At 51.7% G+C, this 23,550-nt stretch overlaps 1 protein-coding gene and 1 long non-coding RNA gene across 4 annotated transcripts in view; both read right to left on the bottom strand.

The window, feature by feature from the left end:
* Window positions 1-464: 464 nt before the first annotated feature.
* LOC100997612 lies at window positions 465-6,323 on the bottom strand. Its single transcript, XR_002515898.1, has 3 exons — window positions 3,600-6,323; window positions 834-997; window positions 465-736 (listed from the first exon to the last, which is right to left on the bottom strand). It is a non-coding gene; the product is annotated as an uncharacterized LOC100997612 (long non-coding RNA).
* Window positions 6,324-6,933: 610 nt separating this feature from the next.
* The window catches only part of BCL7A (BAF chromatin remodeling complex subunit BCL7A), a 41,616-nt gene continuing 24,999 nt past the window's right edge, over window positions 6,934-23,550 (bottom strand). For 2 of the 3 annotated variants that reach the window (XM_031650846.1, XM_009181876.4), the window contains exons 5-6: window positions 14,908-15,092; window positions 6,934-9,904 (exon numbers count right to left, since the gene is read on the bottom strand). In XM_031650846.1, the coding sequence (XP_031506706.1) occupies window positions 9,833-9,904; window positions 14,908-15,092 (257 nt within the window). In that variant the 3' untranslated portion in view covers window positions 6,934-9,832. The remainder of the gene's footprint in view (window positions 9,905-14,907; window positions 15,093-23,550) is intronic. The other variant, XM_031650847.1, reaches the window with a different exon arrangement.

The raw sequence follows: 23,550 nt of genomic DNA, 5'->3' as shown, positions 1-23,550 counted from the left end.
TGCACTCCAGCCTGGCGATAGAGGGAGACTCCATCTCAAAAAAAAAAAAAAAATTAGCTGGGCCTGGTGGCACATGCCCTATAATCCCAGCTACTCAGGAGGCTGAGACAGGAGAACTGCTTGAACCCAGGAGGCAGAGGTTGCAGTCAGCTGAGATCGCCCCACTGCACTCTAGCTTATGCGACAAAGTGAGACTCCATCTCAAAATAAATAAATAAATAAATAACAACGAAGAAAAAAAGAGAGTTCTTTTTATGTTCTGGCTACAAGTCTTTTATCAGATATATGTTTTGCAAGGATCATCTGGCAATCTGTCTGCTTGTTTTTTCAATCTCTTATCAGTGTCTTTAGCAAAAAGCTTTGCCTAACCCAAAGTCACAAAGATTTTCTCCTGTTTTCCCCTAGGAGTCTTAGTTTTATGTTTTACATTTTGGTCTGTGATCTATTTTGAGTGAATTTTGTGATAAGGTGCAAGGTATAGGTTCATTATTTTTGCACACAGATGTCCAGTTATTCTAGCATCATCTGTTGGATGTTTGCAGTTATTATTAACACTGTCCATATTCTCAAGGCTCCTGGGCTCAGGGGTCAGCAACCGTACCTCTGGCCCCAACTGTGCAGTTCAGTCGCCTGGCCCATATGCCCCTCAAACCTAACAGCTGGGGCCTGTTGCAGTTCTTTGCTTGCAGAAGACTTTGTTTCTGGTCTCTTTACCTCTTCTCTCTCTTCCTGAAATCTGCATAAAACAAACCATGAAAGGGCAGGGTGGCCTCGTGGTCTGGCAACGTCCCTTTGAAAATAAACAAGTGCAGAAACTGAAAGGCAGCAGCTACCTCTGGGGACTACTCGAGAAAGAGTTCAGGGCCGGTGCATCCGCTGCGCGTGGCTGTCTTGCCCCAGCCGGGCGGCAGGTCGGATGTGGCAAAACCAAACAGGATCCCGATTGCTTCAGATGTCGCCTCTGGCCAGAGACCCCCGATGCCTCTGCAGCAAGCACCTAATTGTATGTATGGGGTGCAGGCAGAAGAGTTTCATGACTGAACAGCCCTCAACAGTTTGTACAGCCTTCCTCAAAGGTCCAGATTTAACTGGTTCCCACACAACCCTGGGAGGTGGGCAGGTCAGGGACAGTTACCATTATCTTACACATAACAAAACTGAGGCACAGAAGGGTGAAGAAATAGATGGATGTGGGTTTGGAAATTTTTTTTTTTTTTTTTTTTTTTTGAGGCAGAATCTCATTTCATCACCCAGGCTGGAGTGCAGTGACGCAATCTCGGCTCACTGCAACCTCCATCTCCCGGGTCCAAGTGATTCTCCTGCCTCGGCCTCCTGAGTAGCTGGGATTATAGATCGCTTTTCCCTGCCTGCCATCTGCAGCCCTAACATTTTTTTTTTTTGAGACAGAGTCTCTCGCTCTGTTGGCCCAGGCTGGAGTGCAGTGGCGCAATCTCAGCTAGCCGCAGCCTCCACCTCCCAAGTTCAAGCAATTCCTGCCTCAGCCTCGGTAAGCTGGGATCACGAAGCCCACCAGCACTTCCTGGCTGTTTTTGTATTTTGAGTGAGGGGCGGGGTTTCACCATGTGTGTTGGCCAGGCTGGTCCTACCGAGTCCCTGACCTCCAGATCTACCCACACCTTGGCCTCCCAAAGTGCTGGGATTACAGGTGTACCATGCCCAGCCACTTGGCTGACTTCTGTAATTTTGGTAGGGACAGAGTTTCACCATGTTGCCCAGGCTTTAGCAAAAAGCTTTGCCTAACCCCAAAGTCACAAAGATTTTGCCAAGCCATTTTTTTGTTTGTATGTTTTGTTTTGTTTGAGATAAGGTCTTGCTCTGTTGCCCAGGCTGGAGTGCAGTGGCACAATTTTGGCTTACTGCACTCTCCAACTCCTGGGCTCAATCAGTCCTCCCACCTCAGCCTTCTGGGTAGCTGGTACTAAAGGTGTGTATCACATGCTTGGCTAATTTTTAAATTTTTTGTAGAGATGGGGTTTGGCTATGTTGCCCAGGCTGGTCTTGAAATCCTGGCCTCAAGCCATCCTCCAGAATTCATAATTCTCTCTGCCACTCTGGCTGGAAATATCTCAAATGTCCAAAGAATGGATAAGCACATTGTAGTACACTCATCCCATGGAATATTCTCCAGCAATGAGAATGAATGACATACAATCTCACACAGTAGTATTGAATCTCACAAATACCATGTTGAGTGAAAGAAGCTAGACACACAAGAGCATATATTACATCATTCCGTGTATGTAAAGCTAAAAAATAAGCCAAATAAATCAGTGCAGGTAGAAGTCAGGGTATCGGCCACACTTAGAGGGGTAGTGACTACACAGGGATAGGAAGGGGACTAATCCACTACTCGGGATTAGTGATATTGTTTATTGATCCAGATGCAAGTCACGCAGGTGTGTTCAGTAGGTGAAAAATCATTGAGCTATACCCTTACATGTTGATTAAATATTCAGGACTGGGCACAGTGGCTCAGGCCTGTAATCCCTGTAAATACAGAGGCCAAGGTAGGAGGATCACTTGAAGCCAGGAGTTCAAGACCAGCCTGAGCAACATGGTAAAATCCAGCCTCTACAAAAAATAAAAAATAAAAATAAATAGCCACACATGGCAGCATGCACCTGTGTGGTTCCAGCTACGTGGGACCCTCACTCACGGCCTCACTCTGTCATCCAGGCTGGAGTGCAGTGGCGCCATCAGGGTTCACTGCAGCCTTGACCTCCCAGGCTCAAGTGATTCTCCCACTCAGCCTTTCAAGTTAGCTGGGACCACAGGCCAATTTATGGGCTTACTGGGAAGTAACCCATTGTAAATTGAAGAGCATCTGTATTCAACTCTGTTGTTGTATGGTGAAAGCAGCCAGGAACAATATGTAAATGAACGAGCATGGTTTGTTCCAATAAAACTTTATTTTTAAAAAATCAGGTGGACTGGGTGCAGTGGCTCAGGCCTGTAATCCCAGCACTTTGGGAGGCCAAGGCAGGCGGATCACCTGAGGTCAGGAGTTCGAGATCAGCCTGGCCAACATGGTGAAACCCCGTCTCTACTAAAGATACAAAAATTAGCTGGGCGTGGTGGCAGGCACCTGTAATCCCAGCTACTTGGGAGGCTGAGGCAGAAGAATTGCTTGAACCCCGGAGGTGGAGGTTGCAGTGAGCCGAGATCGTGCCATTGCACTTCAGCTTGGGTGACAAGAGCTAGACTTCGTCTCAAAAAATAAATAAATAAATAAATAAATTAATTAATTAATTAAATTAAATTAAATTAAAAAAACAGGTAGTCAGCCAGATTTGCTGATTCCTGGTCTGCTGGAAGATAGGCTGGGTTCCGAAGCCTCCTTCACTGAGTCTCTGCAGGACCCTGTCCAAGTCACTTCCCTGGTCTGAGTTATCCTTTCTGTAAATCGGGAGGCTGATTCCCTGCTCTAAACCACCCTTTGGGGTTGCCAAGAGATCAGATGAGCTCATCACAGAGGGAGCCCAGAGGGAGAAAAGAGCAGGATTAAGAGCCTCTTAAGGTTCTCTGATGCAAAGCAGATTGCTTTTTCTGCCTAGGTCTGGAGAGAGAAAGCCATTGACCTCAAGTCGCCCAGTGCATCCATGGGTACCAGTGTCCCAGGGGCATCCCAGAGACAGGACCCACAGGCTTGGCAGCAGATCCTGGTCCTTGCCATCCCGAGGCCTCTCCCCAACCCCACCTGTGGAAAGAGAACAACAGTGAAAGAGAGACTGGAAAAATGAGTCTCTAATTGGCTGTTCCTTTGAGCCCCCGGCCAGAAGCTATTTGGGTCTGCTTTAATGACTGAGCAGCCAGTGCCCAGGGCAGGGACGTGTTGTCTGACCTCTAGCCCTCTGCTCAGTCAGGCACATCTCTCCTTCCTGTTCCCGGGTGGGCGCATCCCACAAAGCCTGACTCAGGCTGTGCCGCATCTGGGGCATGCTGTGCGGATGACTCCAGTGTCAATCACTTGGGGAAGAGGTGGGTCTTCAGAGAGCAAAGTGTAACTGAGGGCAAACCCAAGGCAACCAGGGGAGGGCCATTCTTCCCTTCCCTGTGCCTCCTGCTCTCGGAACTGGTCTTCTGAAGATAGAGGTGCGTGAGGATAATAACGATAAAATAGCAGCTATCATTTGAGATTCACCATGTGCCAGGGTCTGCTTTGAGCGCTTTACACGTATTCACTTAATCCTCACAACAACCCTGTAGGCACCATTATTCTCCTATTATACAAATGACGAAACAGCGACCCAGAAAGGTTAAGATACTTGCCTGAGGTCACACGGCTAGGGAGTGGTGGAGCTCCCCGTGTTGAGGACTACAGAAGGGGATGCCTCGTTGGTCCAAAACAGGTCCATATGGAGGAGTGGGGGCTCACGTGGGGTAAGACCCAGTGAAAACTTGCCTAAACAATCAAGGGCATTTATTGGCTCACAAAATTGAGACGTTCCGAGGATTGTGCTGGCTTCAGGGCCGGCTGGGGCCTAGGCTCAAATGCTGCCCTTAGAAAGCACACACTCACTGTCTTTCAGCCCTTTCCTGCGATGGTTTCATTCTCAGGCTGATTCCTCCACACGTGGAAGGAAAGATGGCTGCAGGCATTCCGTTTGAGCAACTCCAGATGCTCCAGCAGAATTTTTTCCCACCAGTTCCCACTCAGGGATGACTCTCATTGGGCCACTATGGGCCACGTGCTCATCCCTGAGCCAATTGTGGTAACCAGGAGGCGGGACCATGGCGATTGGCTAGGACTGGGTCATATGACCATCCTGGGAGAGGTGCCCGCCCCACTTAAGGACCGGGGAAGGAGGGCGACCCCTATGGGAAGAAGAGGGAAACAGAACTGGATAGACAAGGTCAATGGATGTCTAATCTCAGGCTCTAGAGGAAACATACCTTCTTCACCCAGAGGAGCGAGAGAGAGAAGCTGCACTTGGCCTTTAGGGTCTGCAATCCATCCTCGGCCCCACCAGGGACCTCTGTGACACTTGTTGCCATGGCATGGACTGGAGCTTGGACCTGAGCCTTCTCTGCCTACCTCCCCCAGCTGACCCCTTCCCCACCCCACTTCCCTGCCTACTGACCGCCTTCGCATTCCCTGGGGGCACATAGGCCGTGTTGCCAACTGCTGGCCCCCTGCTTGGCCTATTGTTCCAGTTCCCTAGTTGCCCAGCTCCCACCTCCAGTCTGGTCTTTTCCAATCCATGCTATTCATTGGCAACACCATCCCCAGTCCAGCAGAGCCTTGGCTCAGAAACCTCCAGCCACTCCTTTGTGTCAAAAACGAAAAACAAGCTGCTTATCCCCAGGCCTGGTATTCCTCCAGTGTCCTAGGAGATTCCCTGACCCTTGCCATCAGAATGTCTGTATCCCCTAATTCCAAACTGTCGTCGGCATCGGAAAGCACTGGGGCTCACTTACCTGCCTGGGGGTTAAGTGTCAAGTTTGAGTCATTGCTGCCTAGGGCCCAGCACAGCTCAATCAATGCCTGCAAAGCTACATTTGTAGCTCCTGGGCATGAGACTGCTCCTTGATGAAGGGAGGTGGGAGAGGAAGTTAGGGCGCTCCAGTGAGAGACACAGAGGAAGTTCCGCAGAATGACTGAGAGACAGTGATCTAGGCGGGTGGAGACAAGGGAGGCAGGGGGAAAAGGCAGAAGCCTTAGAGAAAGGAGGGAGGGATGCCGATCCAGAGAGCGAGAGCTGGGAACAGACACGCAGAGAGGGCAGAAAGGAAGCACGGGAACGTGTGCCAGCTCAGGCATTTTTTTTTCCCTTAAGCAAACAAGGCCTCTATGATTTGTGTTTTGTCAAGCTGAACTTTCCATATCAGGAGTTTATTTAGCTGAGCAGCCAATTCTGGTAAAAACACTGGAACATGTTAAAAAGGAACGGGTAGGAAGGAGAGTCAGACAGAACAAACAGGAGAGAGCATCTGCCTGTAGCCGATCCACACAGTGCAGCTTGGCCTAGACCCGCTGACACAATACCCCCACCCCTGCCAGCTCTCTTTAGGGGCTAGCCCAGGGCCAGGAGAGGCTGGACACAGGTGGGGAAGTCAGCTTGGGGGAAGCAGTTTGGGCCGAAAGGGTCATGGCCCTGGGAAAGGTCCAGTTCCAGCCCGACCATGTAAGTCACTAGAGGCCATTAAGACAAGTCAAGCCGAGGTTGCAGTCCACCCATGCACTAACGCCCCTGAGTCCCTGCCACAATCCAGAGCCCCCTCAGAGACAGGGAAGCCAAAAACATGTCCCTGCTGGAACCCAGGCCTCGGGGTAGACAGATCAGGTGTGGCTTTTTTTTTTTTTTTTTGAGACAGAGTCTCACTCTGTTGCGCCCAGGCTGGAGTGCAGTGGCGTGATCTCAGCTCACTGCAACCTCCGCCTCCCAGGTTCAAGCCATTCTCCTGCCTCAGCCTCCCAACTAGCTGGGATTACAGGTGCATGCCACCACACCTGGCTAATTTTTGTATTTTTAGTAGACACGGGGTTTCGCCATGTTGCCCAGGCTGGTCTCAAACTCCTGACCTCAGGTGATCGCCTTTCTCGGCCTCCCAAAGTGCTGGGATTACAGGCGTGAGTCACCACACCTGGCCTCGGGTGTGGCTTTCAACCTGGGGGCCTGACCGGGCATGAGAGTCCTACATGGGACTGTCCTGCTGTTTTCTTACCTGCACAAGGTGGCCGACAATACCTGCCCACAGAAAGGAGCAACTAGTGGGTTGCCTGGCATCCAGTTGGTGCTTAATAATGGCAGCTCTTATGACTGTGGAAGGCAACAGCTCCTGTGTGCAAGGAACTTGTGTGTCTTGTAGAATCAGGGCCACACAGCCATGCAGGAGAGGCTGGAGCAGCTAGAGAGGGACAACGTCATCATCGATCTGACTTTACTTAAAATGTGACAAAACCACAAGGTATTCGTGATTTGAAATTTTTATTTTCTGAAATGAAACCATTGTACATTGTACAAACCATATCTACTGATGGAATAAATAAGTGAAAAATTATACTGCTGTACAACACACCAAAAAAAAAGAAAAAAAAAGTCTTGAGAGGGGAAAAAAATTAGGTAACGGTGAATAAAGGTCTTTATGCCTCTAACCAGGTTCTCGGCGATAATGAACATTCCAAACCATGACACTGTTTGCTAATGGGAGGTCACCACCCTAGAGGAATCGGTCCACAGCCTTCCGGGTTGTAGGTGTAAGTGCCAGCACTTTGTGGAATGTGTAGCCGCAGCTTCCCCGACTTTAAGCTTTGGGGGAAATTAGGTTTGCCCTGGGAGCCCTTGAGGCCACGGGGCCTGATGTCCACGGAAGGCTTTTGCTCGGGATCCCCCGCCCCCTGGCTCGAAGCTGAAAGGTCTTAGATTCTGTGGTGGGGGGAGGGCGAGGGGCGCAGGGTGGGTGGGGGGCAGCAGCTCAGAGGAGCGACTGCGCCAGGGAAGGAAGCACATCGGATTTTTGCAGTCTCGTCATTCTGCGTGGAAGGCCTTCTTGGCCAGCGTGGAGTGCAGGGCTGCTGGCGCTTTGCCTGGCATGGCCGTGGTGGGGCCCAGCTGGTCCCAATCGCCGGCCCATTCCTACCTTCAGGCACTTCAGAGAAATACTAGTGACAGCCTCGGTATGGTGGACGTCGTCTTAGTCCTCACCTGCGCCAACTCCCCTTGCCTGTCCAGAGAGGCTGCTGCCAACGGCAGGGCCACCTACGCCTCTCTGTTTCTGTAGATGTGTGTTTCATTCTCCTTCAGCTGTCTTGGTTGTAGCCTCTCGTTTCCCAAAAAAGAAAAGGAAATAAATATCCAAATTCATCTCTCACCAAAATGGAGTTTTGCTGCAAAGAAAAATGTGACTCTAACTCTACGGGATCTGGAGGTAACGCCGCCTTGAGATGCGTGGAGAGGAACCGCATCAGGTAGGTTCTGCGCCAGGATACAGGACACAGTTCTCAACAAAACTGACTGCCTAAGGGGCAAAATTGATAAGTACAAGGATTCTTTTTTTTTAAGACAGAAACCTTTCAGCATTGCTAACTTCAACATTAAGATTTTCAAAGTTTTTTTGTTTGTTTGTTTTTTTCCCTTATTTCAGGAGACATTTTGCATGAGGTATTTGAAATTCAGGAACATTTTGATTCTTCTTGAAGTGCAGGAAATAGACAGGATCCCTTGAAAAAAAATAAGAGCCTCACCCTCAGAAACTCTTAAAAAATGGAATCCAGCAGACACTTCCCGTGATGGTCAGGAGAAAGATCCACACGTCAAAGGTGGTACCTGAATATGCACCAGTTAGCCCCAAAAAACAACAAAACCCGCAACCCCCACCCCCCCGGTAACACACAACTCAAAGGGAGTCAGAACTCCAGTGCAGTAAAGAAAGCTTAGGAAAAGGTTTAAGGTCTGAGGAGTTCATATATTAATTAAGAGCAAACCAGGCCTCAGAACCAAACAATTAGGCAGTTCGTCCAAGGGGGCGTCTCCGTTCAGTGAGAGGAAGCTGTTCCAGCGCAGGTGCGGGATGGGAGGGAGGGGAGATTGCGTCTCTCCTTTCTGGAGGGTGTGCAAATCTTTCCAATTCCTCGACGTCTTGTTTGTGGCCTTCGAGGCCCAGCCATCAAGGCCCGCTCCCTGGTGGGGACAGACGGCATGTTCCGGGGATGAGACACGGTCCAGCTGTTGGCTCTGAGAGTCAGAACAGCCTGTGAATAGGAAAGCACATGGATTCTGACCGCTGCGATCCTGCCTCTCTGGGGCACCGGCTGGGGCGTCGGGGGAGGCAAAGGGCAGCAGGTGACTGTGGATTTGAAATCCAAGCGACGTCCTATGAGAGAAAGTTCAGCACCAGCTAATCCTGCCGCCGGCTCCCAGCCTCCCCGGCCCACTCAGTACCTTAAGGAGACAGCCTTGCAGTCAGCCAGAGAAGCCATTTCGTATTCGGAGGTCTGGGAGAAAGCAGTAACGGGGGTGGTGGTGGTGGTGGTGCGGGGGGCAATAGAGAGGAAGTGCCAGAAAATTCCAAGGGCTTTGCATGTCCATCTGGGCCATGGTGGGCTTGGAGACGCCCAGTCCTGAACGCCCCAAGGAGGGGACAGCACAGTGAGTGCCCAGCCTGATCCAAGGAGCCGAGCCCTTGGGGACTATGCCCCAACACCTGCGTGTCCTTGGGCCCTGGTGCCTGGTACTTGGGGCATGCCTAAGGTCCCCCTGCACCTGCAAACCAGGTGGGCTAAGGAGCTCCTCCGCTCCACCCTGCCTGCTCCGATGAAGTCCTGGGGCAGGGAGGAGAGCGGTGAGTAGGGTGGCAGCTGCCGCCCGAACCAAACCAAGAGGGCACTTTGCAGAGGGGGATGCAAGAACCACCAGGATACATGCCAGAGGTCACCTCAAGGGCACAAGGCACAAAAAAAGAAAGCAGAAGGAATCGGTTGAACAGTGAAAAGCCCCGCCGAAAAGCGTTCCTGATCGGTACCACCCTCCAATAGCTTATATCGATACATAGAGAAGTGGGGAAAAAAATACAGCAGCAACACAAATGGAATCCTGGCTTCCGAGACAGTGTGCAGACACTCCTGAGCTGTCAGCCCCACCTGCCTCCCCAAGGACAGTCCCTTAAAGGTTTGAGTGTTTTGCTTCACAGCAGAGTTCTTCAGTGTCTGAGAAGTGACGCCGTTCTGGGTCTTCTTGGATTTGCACTTGGTAAACTTGAAACGTTAGTAGTTCTGTTCGCACCCAAGAGGAATCGCTGGGGCAAAGTTGCTCTAGAATTAATTGCTGATGTACCTTCCATGGAACATGGATCGGAGGCTTTAAAGCATCGTCTACATCTCTTCGGAGTTTTGTTGAGAGGCCTCCAGTTTCATCTTTTTAGAGGGTGGCACTCCTTCCAAATCCTTGGGGAGAGAAGTAAAGGGGAACACAGGTTAATAGGCCAGGAGGGCAAGTTAGGCTGGGCGGGAGGCCGAAGGTCGGCCCGGGAAGGAACCGAGGGAGAGCGGCTTTGTGGTTCCGGACCCGAGGCCCAAGCATGGACTCCAGAGAGTTCGAGGACCTATGGAGACCCTCACACCCGAACTCTTCCTGGAGCTATAGAGCACGGTGTCCCCTGGCCCCTGCCTGGCCCTATCACATGCCGGTAACTCAGGAGGTTTCCTACACCGCTGCCTTGGACCCTAGGCTCTCCCCACTCATTCAGACTGGACCAGGAGTTGCTATTATCAATCTTCCCATCTGTGATTAATTGCTAGGGTGATTACTTGTGATTATTGTTTCAAGTTCACCTTTCCAAGTTATTTTTTTTATTGTTGAGACTGAATCTCACTCTGTCGCCAGGCTGGAGTGCAGTGGCGCAATCTCGGCTCACTGCAACCTCCGCCTCCTGGGTTCAAGTGATTCTCCTGCCTCCCAAGTAGCTGGGATTACAGGCACGCGCCACCACCCGAGGCTAATTTTTGTATTTTTAGTAGAGACGGGGTTTCACCATGTTGGCCAGACTGGTCTCAAACTCCTGACCTCAGGTCATGTGCCCGCCTCAGCCTCCCAGAGTGCTGGAATTACAGGTGTGCACCACCACGCCTGGATAATTTTTTATATTTTTGGTAGAGACAGGGTTTCACCATGTCTCCATGTTTCACCATGTTGGCCAGGCTGGTCTCAAACTCCTGACCTCAGGTGATCCGCCCGCCTCAGCCTCCCTGAGTGCTGGGATTACAGGCATGAGCCACTGCGCCAGCTTTTACAAGTTCTTTTTACAATTTTTTTTAGAGATAGAGTCTCGCTTTGTTGCTCAGGCTGGGGTGTAGTGGTCATCATAGCTCACTGCAGCCTCGACTTCCTGGGCTCAAAGGATCCTCCTGCCTCAGCCTCCTGAGTAGCTGGGACTACATGCATGTGCCATCATGCCCAGCTAATTTCTTTTTTTTTTTTTTTTTTTTTGAGACGGAGTCTGGCTCTGTCTCCCAGGCTGGAGTGCAGTGGCCAGATCTCGGCTCACTGCAAGCTCCGCCTCCTGGGTTTACGCCATTCTCCTGCCTCAGCCTCCCGAGTAGCTGGGACTACAGGCGCCCGCCACCTCGTCCGGCTAGTTTTTTGTATTTTTTTAGTAGAGACGGGGTTTCACTGTGTTAGCCAGGATGGTCTCGATCTCCTGACCTCGTAATCCGCCCGTCTCGGCCTCCCAAAGTGCTGGGATTACAGGCTTGAGCCACCGTGCCCGGCCGCTAATTTCTTTAAAAAAGTTTTTTGTAGAGATGAGGTCTTGCTATGCTGCCCAGGCTGGTCTCGAAATCCCAGGCTCGAGTGATCCTCCTGCCTCAGCCTCCCAAACTGGTCGGATTACAGGTGTGAGCCATGATGCCTGGCAATCTCTCCAAGTTCTAAGGCCATCTCCCAGAGGCCCAGACCGACTTTGCCATGTAGACTCCTGCTCCTCCGGGGCTGGGCACAGTGCCTGGTCTGAGCTGGACTCTCAGCATTTGCTGGGTATACATACGTGTGTGTGTTATTCTGGGGGAAAGGGTCTGTAGTTGTCACGGAATTCCCAAGAAACCCAGGACCCCAGAAAAGGTTTAACACTCACTCATCCATCACACAATTGTCTTGGGCATCTCAAACCTAACCTGTCACCTGAGACCAAACTCCAGACTGCAGCTGTCCTAACTGGTGCTCCCCATCAGCCTGGGAGAAAGCCCTAGGCCGGGATAGCCCCCTGAAGCCCCATCTCCGCCTGCACACCTCCCCCTCACCTCTGGCCTTGCTGATGGAGTGCCTTCCTTGTGGCCAAGAACATGGCCCCAGCAACCTTCCTCCGATAGAAACCACACACAAAATACAAAGCATTCTGCAACTTTCCTACTGACTTCTGAACAAACGCAGTTCCTCACCAGGACTGAGAAGGCCCTAGTGACCAGCCTGGTGCCCACTTCGTCCCTCATCAGGCTATTCTCTTCCTCACCCATGAGGTTCTGGCCTCCCCAGCCACCCTGGCCTTTCTTTCGTTCTTCAAGCTGGCTCCTGTCTTAAGGTCTGTGCACCTTGGTCTGCCCCTGCCTGGAGAGCCCGCCGTCCCAGCCTGGGCCCCCTTCATGTCTGGCTCACAGCCAGCCCCTCCCTGCTGACGCCAGCCACAACACCCTCTACCCATGGCCTGTTCTGCTGCTGCTGCTGCTTTTTTTTTTGACATGGAGTCTCGCTTTGTCGCCCAGGCTGGAGTGCAGCGGCCGGATCTCGGCTCACTGCAAGCTCCGCCTCCTGGGTTTAAGCCATTCTCCTGCCTCAGCCTCCTGAGTAGCTGCGACTACAGGCGCCCCCCATCACGCCAGGCTGATTTTTTGTATTTTTAGTAGAGACGGGGTTTCACCACGTTAGCCAGGATGGTCACTATCTCCTGACCTCACAATCCACCCGCCTTGGCCTCCCAAAGAGCTGGGATTACTGGCGTGAGCCGCCGCGCCCGGCCTTTGTTTTTGTTTAGGATCTCACTCTATTGTCCAGGCCGGAGTGCAGTGGCTCAATCATGGTTCACTACAGCCTCAACTTCCTGGGCTCGTGATCCTCCCACCTCAGCCTCCTGAGTAGCTGGGACTACAGGCACCCGCCACCATGCTGGGCTGATTTTTTGTATTTTTAGTAGAGACGGGGTTTCACCATGTTAGCCAGGATGGTCTCGATCTCCCGACCTTGCAATCCACCTGCCTCGGCCTCCCAAAGTGCTGGGATTACCGGCGTGAGCCGCCGCGCCCGGCCAGCCTGTTCTGCTTCTTCACATCACCCTGTTTCTCTCTCACGGCACTTAGTGGGACTCCGTGACCTGCTTATATCTGCTTATCCTGGGCCCGTTGTCAGCCTCACCGTGGCAGGGAGGGACTAGGTATAGCCCCTGGTCCATGGTGGGTTCTCAGAGATCAATGTTGCAGAGAGGCCTCAAGTAGGGCGTGTGATGGACTTGCAGAGATGGTGACATGAGCCCCTTCTGGGGAACCCTGGGAGCAGGGATCGCAGGGAGTCAGGAAGGCTGCTTTGCTGTCCTCTCTGTCCTTTTTTCTGTTTTGTTTTGTTTTGTTTTGTTTCGTTTTGTTTTAGACAGGGTCTTGCTGTCACCCAGGCTGGAGTGCAGTTGTATGATCAGAGCTCACTGCAGCCTTGAACTCTCAGGCTCAAGTGATCCTCCCGCCTCAGCCTCCAGAGTAGCTGGGACTATAGGTGCGCACCACCCACGCCTGGTTAATTTTGTTTTTCTTCTTTTGGAGAGACAGGGGTCTTGCTATGTTGCGCATGCTGGTCTTGAACTCCTGGCCTCAAGTGATCCACCTGCCTCAGCCTCCCAAAGTGCTGGGCTTACAAATGTGAGCCACTGCACCCTGCCAAAAATGTGTCGCTTGAAATGTCAGGCTGTCTGCTTTACTGGAGTATATCCCCATGTCACTCACACCTAGCTCCATGGACAGTATGTGTGTCAGTGTGCCTGTGACAATGGTGGAAGAGGCCCAATTTTAGGTCTGGGTCTCCTGGAAGCAAGAGTGGGGGTAGTGGGGGCGATGTGAGAATGGTCCCCCAAATACCAGTACCTGGTATTTCCAGGTACTGCCGGGGGAGCACTGCATACTCTCAGGATATGGATCAAAGTTTCAAGCTGAGCTTTTCTTCTCTGAGCTCAAGAGGCCCAGAGATCCCAGCCAACAACCTTGGTCTTAATATAAATCACCAGGCTTTGGTTTCTACTGTTTTTAACCAGATGGGCTCATGCTACGCCTGCTGGATCTGCAGCTTGCTTTTCTCACTGCACACTGCAGGAATGTTTATCAGAACCTGGAAGGCCCAACCATGCTCTTCGAAACGGCTGAACCCTAGTCTGTCTCAGACAAGACCCGATTTCCCTAAGCAGCCCCTTTGTGCTAGGGCATGTGGAGGGGGTTCCACAGGGTGAGTTCCTGGAACAGGAGCTGCCGATCAAAGGGTTTAAAGATTTTGAAGTTGCTGGGCGTGGTGGCTGACGCCTGTAATCCCAGCACTTTGGGAGGCTGAGGGGGTGGATCATTTGAGGTCAGGAATTTGAGACCAGCCTGGCCAACATGGTGAAACCCATCTCTACTAAAAATACAAAATCAGCTGGGCATAGTGGTAGGCACCTGTAATCCCAGCTACTTGGGAGGCTGAGGCAAGAGAATTGCTTGAACCCAGGAGGTGGAGGTCGGAGTCAGCCGAGATCATGCCACTGCGTTCCAGCCTGGGTGACAGAGTGAGACTCTGTCTCGAAGGAAAAAAAAAGAGTCTAGATTTACAGTGAAAAATCCTAATAGTGGTCATGGCCAATAGCAATTCTGCATCTCGTGTCTACTCCATGCTAAGTTTTACCTATGTTCTCCCATCGAATCCTCACGGTGGCCCTAAGACAGTTCTGTGATCCCATTTTGGGAGCTGGGATTAAAACTTGGGCCCGACTCTGGGAGGTTTGCTCCTAACCACCAAGCCCCACTGCACCTGTGCTGAGTCATTCAGACCAGATTCCAACACAGAGTGATGCCCTGGAGAGGGGCCCACGCGGTGCAAGTGGGGTCAGCGGCACCACTCCATAGGAGGCGCCACCACTTAGGTTTCTGAAGTCTTGTCTTCCCAGCTCTAAAGCTCACCTATCTGCGGATCACTGAGATGAGGCAATGCTTTTGTGAACCCGAACAGACAAAACGCGGCAGCTGAGGCTGGGTTCAAGTCCCTTCATCCTCCTCCGACCCAGAGGCTCCTTGAGGGCAGAGGCCACGAGTCTCATTATCCCTTGGCCCCAGAGCCCAAGGCAGAGCCCAGGACTGTGTTCATGGACATCGCCTGATGGACAAATGACAGTTCCAACGGTCCAACGACAAAACAACAAAACACAATGACGAAACACCTTTCAACGTACCCCCAACAACCCAATGGGCTCCCGGCCGATCTGGCTGCCCCTCTGAGACCTCGAGCGAGGTACCTGAGAGATTGCAGACGACTCTGCGGCCAGACCCGAGTCTCCAGACGGCTGCCGATCTACTTTCTCTGAGCTGTTCATCGAATGTTCCATCGAGGACTGTGAGTTCTGCTCATCAGAAGCGTCTGAGGGAAGAGCAAGAGGACAGGAGCTATTTTCAGACACGTGAGAGGCGGGGCCGGATGGGCCAAATACTAAAAATACCTTGAATCGCGTAGTTTTGGGGCCAGGGGTCTTTGAAGGCTACAATGAGCTGGAGGGCTGGAGGGCTGGAGGGCTGGAGGGCTGGAGGGCTGGGGACTCTCCTGTCGATTTTTCAGTGGCGCTGTTTCCAGCAGCCAAGCCACACACGGACCCTGGTGTCTGCAACCCTCTCCTGCACACTTAGCTGCTGAGGGCCCTGGGAGGCGACGGGAGGAGGCTGCAGTCTCCGTGCTGCGTGCACCCAGCACCCCCTGGCGGCCGCAGTGCGCACCAACAATCATGGCTGTCAATTCCTCTCTCCTTCAGCCAAGGTGGCTTCGTCCTCCTCCTTTAAAGAGCCTGCCCTCTCCTCCTGGGGAACATCAGAGGTAACTAACCTTTTGTAAACATTTCTCTTAATAATATGAGTATTTGGCCAGGTACGGTGGCTCACGCCTGTAATCCCACACTTTGGGAGGCTGAGGTGGGCGGATCAGGAGGTCAGGCGATGGAGACCATCCTGGCTAACACGGTGAAACTCCATCTCTACTAAAGATACAAAAAATTAGCCAGGCGAGGTGGCAGGCGCCTGTAGTCCCAGCTACTTGGGAGGCTGAGGCAGGAGAATGGCGAGGACCCGGGAGGCGGAGATTGCAGTGAGCTGAGATCGCGCCACTGCACTCCAGCCTGGGGGACCGAGCGAGACTCTGTCTCAAAATAATAATAATAATAATAATAGTATGGGTATTTTTCCGATTGCCAGAGCAATGACTGATCATTGCAGGAAACAGAAGATACAGAAAAAAAAAATAAAGTTAAAAATCACCTGTCACCACCCAGGGACCACCCCACTAATGCTTTAGAGAATTAATGCCCATCTTTACAGTTTTCCCTCCCTCCATTGCATACAAATTTTCTCCTCTTCCCAAATGGGGGTCACATGGTATTTCGGAGGAGTTCTTCACGTCTTTAAAGATTCTTTAAATATCAGAGCTTACAAGATGGCTGCACACCATTCCATCAAGCAATCACCTGTAGAATGAACCCAGTTATTTGGGTGATTTCTCGTGCCTCAGTCTTCCTGCTGCTCCACCCCAACTTTCTTTAGCAGAAGGAAGGTGCAGGCTGGATGGGGCGGGGGGTGGGTGCAGTTTGGGAGGAGGCAGTGGCGGCAGTGGTTTTTCCTAAAGCTTACTGGACACAGAGCCTGACACTCATGAAGGGGCAGCAAAAATCCTACCCAAGGCCCGACACCATGGTACCCTGATGTTGAAAAGCATGCTAAACTACTCCTAGAGAATGCCTGTGCAACCAAGACTTCTTTTTTTTTTTTTGAGACGGAGTCTCGCTCTGTCGCCCAGGCTGGAGTGCAGTGGCCGGATCTCAGCTCACTGCAAGCTCTGCCTCCCGGGTTCACGCCATTCTCCTGCCTCAGCCTCCGAGCAGCTGGGACTACAGGCGCCCGCCACCTCGCCCGACTAGTTTTTTGTATTTTTTAGTAGAGACGGGGTTTCACCGTGTTAGCAAGGATGGTCTCGATCTCCTGACCTCGTGATCCGCCCGTCTCGGCCTCCCAAAGTGCTGGGATTACAGGCTTGAGCCACCGCGCCCGGCCGCAACCAAGACTTCTTTACTGGGGTTTCTGAGGCAGAGGAATAAAAGGGGAAAATAACCCACACTTCAGTTTAAAAGCAAGCAGGCAAGATGGGAAGAAGAAGATAGTACAGGGCCCGGGGCACGGAGGATGGGGGAACGGAACAGCAAGACCCTCCTTCCCAGGGAGGCTGAGCAGGGTTGACACTGTTACTCCTCAGACTAGGAGCCCTGGCCAGGCGCGGTGGATCACGCGTGTAATCCCACCATTTTGAGAGGCCAAGGCAGGCAGATCACTGGAGGTCAGAAGTTCAAGACCAGCCTGGCCAACATGGTGAAACCCCGTCTCTACTAAAAATACAAAAATTAGCCAGGCGTGGTGGTGCATGCCTGTAATCCCAGTTACTCAGAGGCTGAGGCAGGAGAATGGCTTGAACCTGGGAGGTGGAGGTTGCAGTGAACCGAGATCGCGCCACTGCACTCCAGCCTGGGTGACAGAGTAAGACTGTCTCAAAAAATGACAACAACAACAACAACAACAACAACAAAAACAGGCTGGGCGCGATGGCTCACACCTGTAATCCCAGCACTTTGGGAGGCTGAGGTGGGCGGATCACCTGAGGTCAGGAGTTTGAGACCAGCCTGGCCAACATGGCAAAACCCCCTCTCTACTAAAAAAATACAAAAATTAGCCAGATGTGGTGGCATGTGCCTGTAGTCCCAGCTACTTGGGAGGCCAAGGCAATCCCATAAACCCAGGGGGCAGAGGCTGCAGTGAGATAAGACCATGCCACTGCATTCCAGCCTGGGTGACAAAGTAAGACTCTGTCTCCAAAACAAAACAAAACACAAACCACAAAAAACAAAACAACAACAAAAAAAGAAAGAAAACATCATGCTGAGTGAGAAGAAGTCACACACAAAAGGTCATAGAGTATATGATTCCATTTATATGAAAAGTCCAGAATAGACGAACCCATGAAGACAGAAAGTTTCGTGGTTGCCTGGGGTGGGGACCCACCGTCGCGGGGGAAGGGAGAAGTGGGGAATGATTGCTGCTGGGTGCAAGATTTCTTTTTGGGGTGATTAAAACATTTTGGAACCAGAGAGAAGTGGTGGTTGCACAACCTTGTGAGTGTACTGTCAGTGAATTATTCACTTAACATGGTTAATTTTATGTGAATTTCATCTCAATAAAAAGAAAAATCAGCCAGGTGTAGTGGCTCACACCTGTAATCCCAACACTTTGGAAGACCAAGGCGGGAAGATCGCTTGAGCTCAGGAGTTTGTGACTAGCCTGGGAAATATAGTGAAATCTCATCTCTAGTTTATTTATTTATTTTTTAAAAGAAAGGGGCCAGGCCAGGCATGGTGGCTCATGCCTGTAATCCCAGTACTTTGGGAGACCAAGGCAGGCAGATCACTTGAGGTCAGGAGTTTGAGACCAGCCTGGCCAACATGGTGAAACCCTACTAAAAATACAAAAAGTAGCTGGGTGTGGTGGCGGGTGCCTGTAATCTCAACTACTCGGGTGGCTGAGGCAGGAGAATCACTTGAACCCAGGAGGCAGAGGTTGCAGTGAGCCGAAAATCGCACCACTGCACTCCAGCCTGGGTGACAGAGTGAGACTTTGTCTCAAAAGAAAAAAAAAAAGAGAGAGAGAGAGAAATCATGTTAATGTTACACTCTATTTCATAATACATGTTTGCTTTAACATAAACATTAAGTTTTTACCGACCTAGGAAAGTTGCCCATCTGTGGCTTTGCATCTCTGACCACAGCTCCTTTTCTGCCCAGCACAGCAGGCTCTGCAGAGTGGTGGGGGAGGTGGGTGCCCCAGATGTAGGCTTAGAAATCATGAAGGTGGCCAGTTGCCCAGAGACTCACGCTGACCCATGCTGGGCAGAGAGGTGCCCGGCAGAGGCCTCCCCTGAGAGCCAGACCCCAGAGCTTGGTGAGAACCGGCCTTGGAACCCACAGAGCATTCAGGAGCTCAGGGAGGCAGCCGATTCTCTGGGAGCCGCGGTGCTGGAACTCACCCAGGGAAAATTATTTTCCTGGGGTCTAAATTTAGTCCAGGGAGCTTGGACAGGAATTATGTCATTCCCTGAACTCACATAGCAGTAAACAAGTTCAAAGCAAGGTCAACAGCTGGTGGCCAACCTGCCCCGTCCCGGCAGAGAGCACGCACCCACCTGGGAAGGCCACACGGGTCTATCCTTGTGTCCTTCCCACGGGCAGCTCGGGCAGAGGGCAGGTGGAGCCTGGCTGAGCAGTGCAGGGCAGCCGTGCAGGCCCGGGGGGCCTAGGGTGGCCAGAGAGGGCCCTGGTGTGGCTCCCACCTGGGTCCCACCAATTTAGCATCTGGTGGTGGTAGCGAGAAAGTAGCAACTAACTGGACACACTAACTCAAAACAGAATTCCTGCTGCGGAGCTCAAATCTGGCTTCTAGAGCAAAGGAGACACACACTCCAACATGGGAGAAACAAGGCCATGGCCAGAAAAAAACAGGATGGGAAAGAAGGAGGAACACAGCTGCAGATGAAGCCCACGTCGGTCCTTGGGACCCCCGCAATCACTCCCCCAACAGAAGGGCGGACAAGGCAACCCCGCAGCTACCAGACTCTCCTCCTAAGCCCCAGCTCCAGGCTAAGCACTTTGCTGGTGTTCTCGCCCTCTTCACTCCCGGCGAGGGAGGCGGCTCCTGCTCATCCCATTTTATTTTATTTTGAGACAGGGTCTCGCTCTGTCGCCCATGCTGGAATGAGCACCACCATGGCTCACTGCAGCCTCCACCTCCCAGGCTCAAGTGATACTCCCATCTCAGCCTCCCGAGCGGCTGGTTGTCCCATTTTACAAACAAGGAAGTAGGAGGGTGTGTGGGGGTGATGTTGCCTGCCCAAGGCCATACAGCTGGTGAGTGTCCACCTGGATGTGACCACAGCCCCCATCTCTCCCAGCGCTATGACAAAGCCGCTAGGGCACTGGCTCTCAGCAGGGGTGACTCCCCCCGCCCCGGGGACATTGGTTAACAACTGGAAACATTTTGGCGGAGGCCAGGGAGGCTGCTCAATGTCCCACAATGCACAGGATGGCCCCCCACGTAAAGACGGATCCGAGACTGGAAGCGGTGGCTCACGCCTGTAATTCCAACACTTCGGGAGGCTGAGGTGGGCGGATCACCTGGGGTCAGGAGTTTGAGACCAGCCTGGGCAACATGGTAAAACCCTGTCTCCGCTAAAAATACAAAAATTAGCCAGGTGTGATGGCAAATGCATGCCTATAGTCCCAGCTACTCAGAAGGCTGAGACAGGAGAATCGCTTGAACCTGGGAAGCGGAGGTTGCAGCGAGCCCTGCAGACTGCGTCACTGCACTCCAGCCTGGGTGACAGAGCAAGACTCCGTCTCAAAAAAAGAAAAAACAAGAATGATTTGGCCCCAAATGCCAGGGTTGCCAAGCCTGAGAGCCCCTGCACTAGTGGCGTCATTCTACCCACGACTTCTTGGGAAGAAAGTCAGGCAGAACCTGTGACATTCTGGACATTCTGAGTGCATGCAGCCTCTGCCTAAACGCTTCCACTTCCAGGGACGTAGCCTGCAGAGCCACCTGCACCTGGGCAAAGATGCAGAGAGATGAGGGTACCAGACTCCCCGCAGGACTGCATGTGCAAAACAAAAGGCGGGAACACCTAAGTGACCATCACTAAGGGACTATTCAAATAAATTATGGCACAGTCACAGACTTGACGGAAACCATTACAGTTGATACGGAGAATGGCATGAACCTGCAATCTCTGCCTTCTGGGTTCAAGCTATTCTCCTGCCTCAGCCTCCCAAGAAACTGGGATTACAAGTGAGCACCACCACGCCGGGCTATGTTTTGTATTTTTAGTAGAAATGGGGTTTCACCATGTTGGCCGGGCTGGTCTCAAACTCCCGACCTCAGGTGATCCACCCACCTCAGCCTCCCAAAGCGCTGGGAACACAAGCGTGAGCCACCGTGCCCCGCCGCCAGCATATTTGAAGAGCCAGTTGCTCACCCCATTGAGTGAGGGAGGCTTCCAAATTCCTGTTATTTCCAGCTTTCCTTCCCAACACTCCCTATTTTGAGCTCTGTGGTCTTGCCACACCACAGTTTCTTACTTTCTTCTTCTTCTTCTTCTTTTTTTTTTTTTTTTTAAGACCGGGTCGTGCTCTGTCATCCAGGCTGGAGTGCAGTGGGACAATCATGCTCACTGCAACCTCCACCTCCTGGGCTCAAGCAATCCTCCCACCTTAGCATTCTGAGCAGCTGGGACTATAGGCGCATGCCCCCACACTCCACTAATTTTTGTGTATATATATGTGTGTGTGTGTGTGTGTGTGTGTGTGTATATATATATATTAGACGTTTCACTCTTGTTGCCCAGGCTGGAGTGCAGTGGCGTGATCTTGGCTCACTGCAACCTCCACCTCCTGGGTTCAAGCAATTCTCCTGCCTCAGCCTCCCGAGTAGCTGGGATTATAGGCACTTGCCACCACACCCAGCTAATTTTTTATATTTTTAGTAGAGATGGGGTTTCGCCTTGTTGGGCAGGCTGGTCTCGAACTCCTGACCTCAGGTGATCCACCCACCTCAGCCTCCCAAAGTGCTGGGATTACAGGTGTGAGCCACTTCCCCCTGCCTAATTTTTGTATTTTTTTGTAGAGATGGGATTTCACCATGTTGCCCAGGCTGGTCTCAAACTCCTGGGCTCAAGTGATCCTTGCCTCAGCCTCCCAAGTAGCTGGGACCACAGGCATGTACCACCACGTCCAGCTAATTGTTTAATTTTTTGTAGAGACAGGGTTTCACCACGTTGCTCAGGCTGGTCTCGAACTCCTGAGCTCAAGAGATTCACCCACCTCGACCTCCCAAAGTGCTGGGATTGCAGGCATGAGCCACATGCCCAGCCAGCCTGCCTCCTTTCTAATACCAGGTCAAGACAGCAATTCAATTCCTCCAGCAAGCCTTTCTGGTGGCCCTCCAAATCCCTTTTTTACTGTGTCCATCACAGCAGTGACTATGAACTCAAAAGCCCCATCAGGGGCCAGGCAATACCACAAATGAGTCAAGTGGGCTGTTTGATTCAGACATAGATAAGCTTCACAAATAAAATGTTAAGAAATACTCTCTTCAAATATATACTTTCCCAGTTTTCCTAAAAAGAAAAAATAGCCTTCTCAGGCTAGGCGTGGTGGCCCACACCTATAATCCCAGTACTTTGGGAGGCCGAGGCAGGCGGATCACCTGAGGTCGGAAGTTCGAGACCAGCCTGACCAACATGGAGAAACCCCGTCTCTACTAAAAATACAAAATTAGTTGGGCATGGTGACGCATGGCTGTAATCCCAGCTACTCAAGAGGTTGAGGCAGGAGAATCGCTTGAACATAGGAGGTGGAGGTTGTGGTGAACCGAGATTGCACCATTGCACTCCAGCCTGGGCTACAAGAACGAAACTCCATCTAAAAATTAAAAAAAAAAAAAAAAAAAAAAGCCTCTCCAGTCTTTTTCTTTTTTCTTTTCCACTTTCTTCCTCCACTTTTGATAGAGAAATAGCTTCAAGAAACATCTTGGCTGGGTATGGTGGCTCACATCTGTAATCTCAGCACTTTGGGAGGCCAAAGTGGGAGGATCACTGGAGCCCGGAAGTTCAAGACCAGCCCGGGCAACATAGCAACACCCCATCTGGACAAAAAAACTATAAAAATTACCAGGGCCTGGTGGTGCACGTCTGTAGTCCCAGTTACTTGGGAGACTGAGGCAGGAGGATCACCTGAGCCCAAAAGTTCAAGGCTGCAATGAGTTGAGATTGTACCACTGCACTCCAGCTTGGGCAATAGAGTGAGACCCCATTTCAAACAAACAAAAACCAAGAAATAGGCCAGGTGTGGTGGTTCACATGTGTAATCCCAGCACTTTGGGAGGCCGAGGCGGGTGGATCACGAGGTCAGGAGATTTGAGACTAGCCTGGCCAACATGGTGAAACCCCATCTCTACTAAAAGTAGAAAAAGTAGCCAGGCGTGGTGGTGGACACCTGTAATCCCAGCTACTCAGGAGGCTGAGGCAGGAGAATTGCTTGAAGCTGGGAGGCGGAGGTTGCAGCGAGCCGAGATCGCACCATTGCACGCCAGCCTGGGTGACAAAGCAAGACTCTGTCTGGGGGGGAAAAAAAAAAAAAAAAACAAGAAATATCTTAATTTTCTTTTTAAAATCTACAATAAGAAAAACAAGAGTGGCCATGAGGTAATACAGGGCAAGCGCCCTTTGGCGTTGGTTTGGAGAGACAATAGGAAGAGTCTCTTCTGCTTCGGCTGGTAACTGCCCCAGGGAAAAGCAGGCCCGACATTGTCAAAGCTGATTTTTCAAAAGAAGCTAGAAATCAATCCTGTTTTAAGCTCAAGTTTTAAAATTTGACATCACATTCAAATTTAAAAAATGATACTGCGGGGTTCTATACGGCCAGACCCTCACACCATGGGCTGGTTGGAATCTGCCTGCAGCGTCTGTCTGCAACTCTGCCAATGAGTCCTTGGTGCTGGTGTCTGTCTTCCCCGCTGACCTATGGCTTCTTGGGGTGCAGGAGGCGGAGTGCAGCTGTGACTGGGACCCTGGCACCAGCCCAGAGCCTCCTTGCACAGGCGTGCGGATCAGCTGTGCAGCAGGGGACGGCCTTTCTCCTAGAACCACACTGGCTGCTCCCAGGACACACACACGCTGAGTCCTGGGGTGGCCCCGGCTGCAGGCTGGTCACATCTGCCACTCCACATTCCATGCTCGCCAGCTC

This window comes from Papio anubis, chromosome 9 (assembly GCF_008728515.1).
Source record: "Papio anubis isolate 15944 chromosome 9, Panubis1.0, whole genome shotgun sequence".
NCBI classification, from domain to species: Eukaryota; Metazoa; Chordata; class Mammalia; order Primates; family Cercopithecidae; genus Papio; species Papio anubis.
This window is presented reverse-complemented; position numbering and strand designations above follow the sequence as displayed.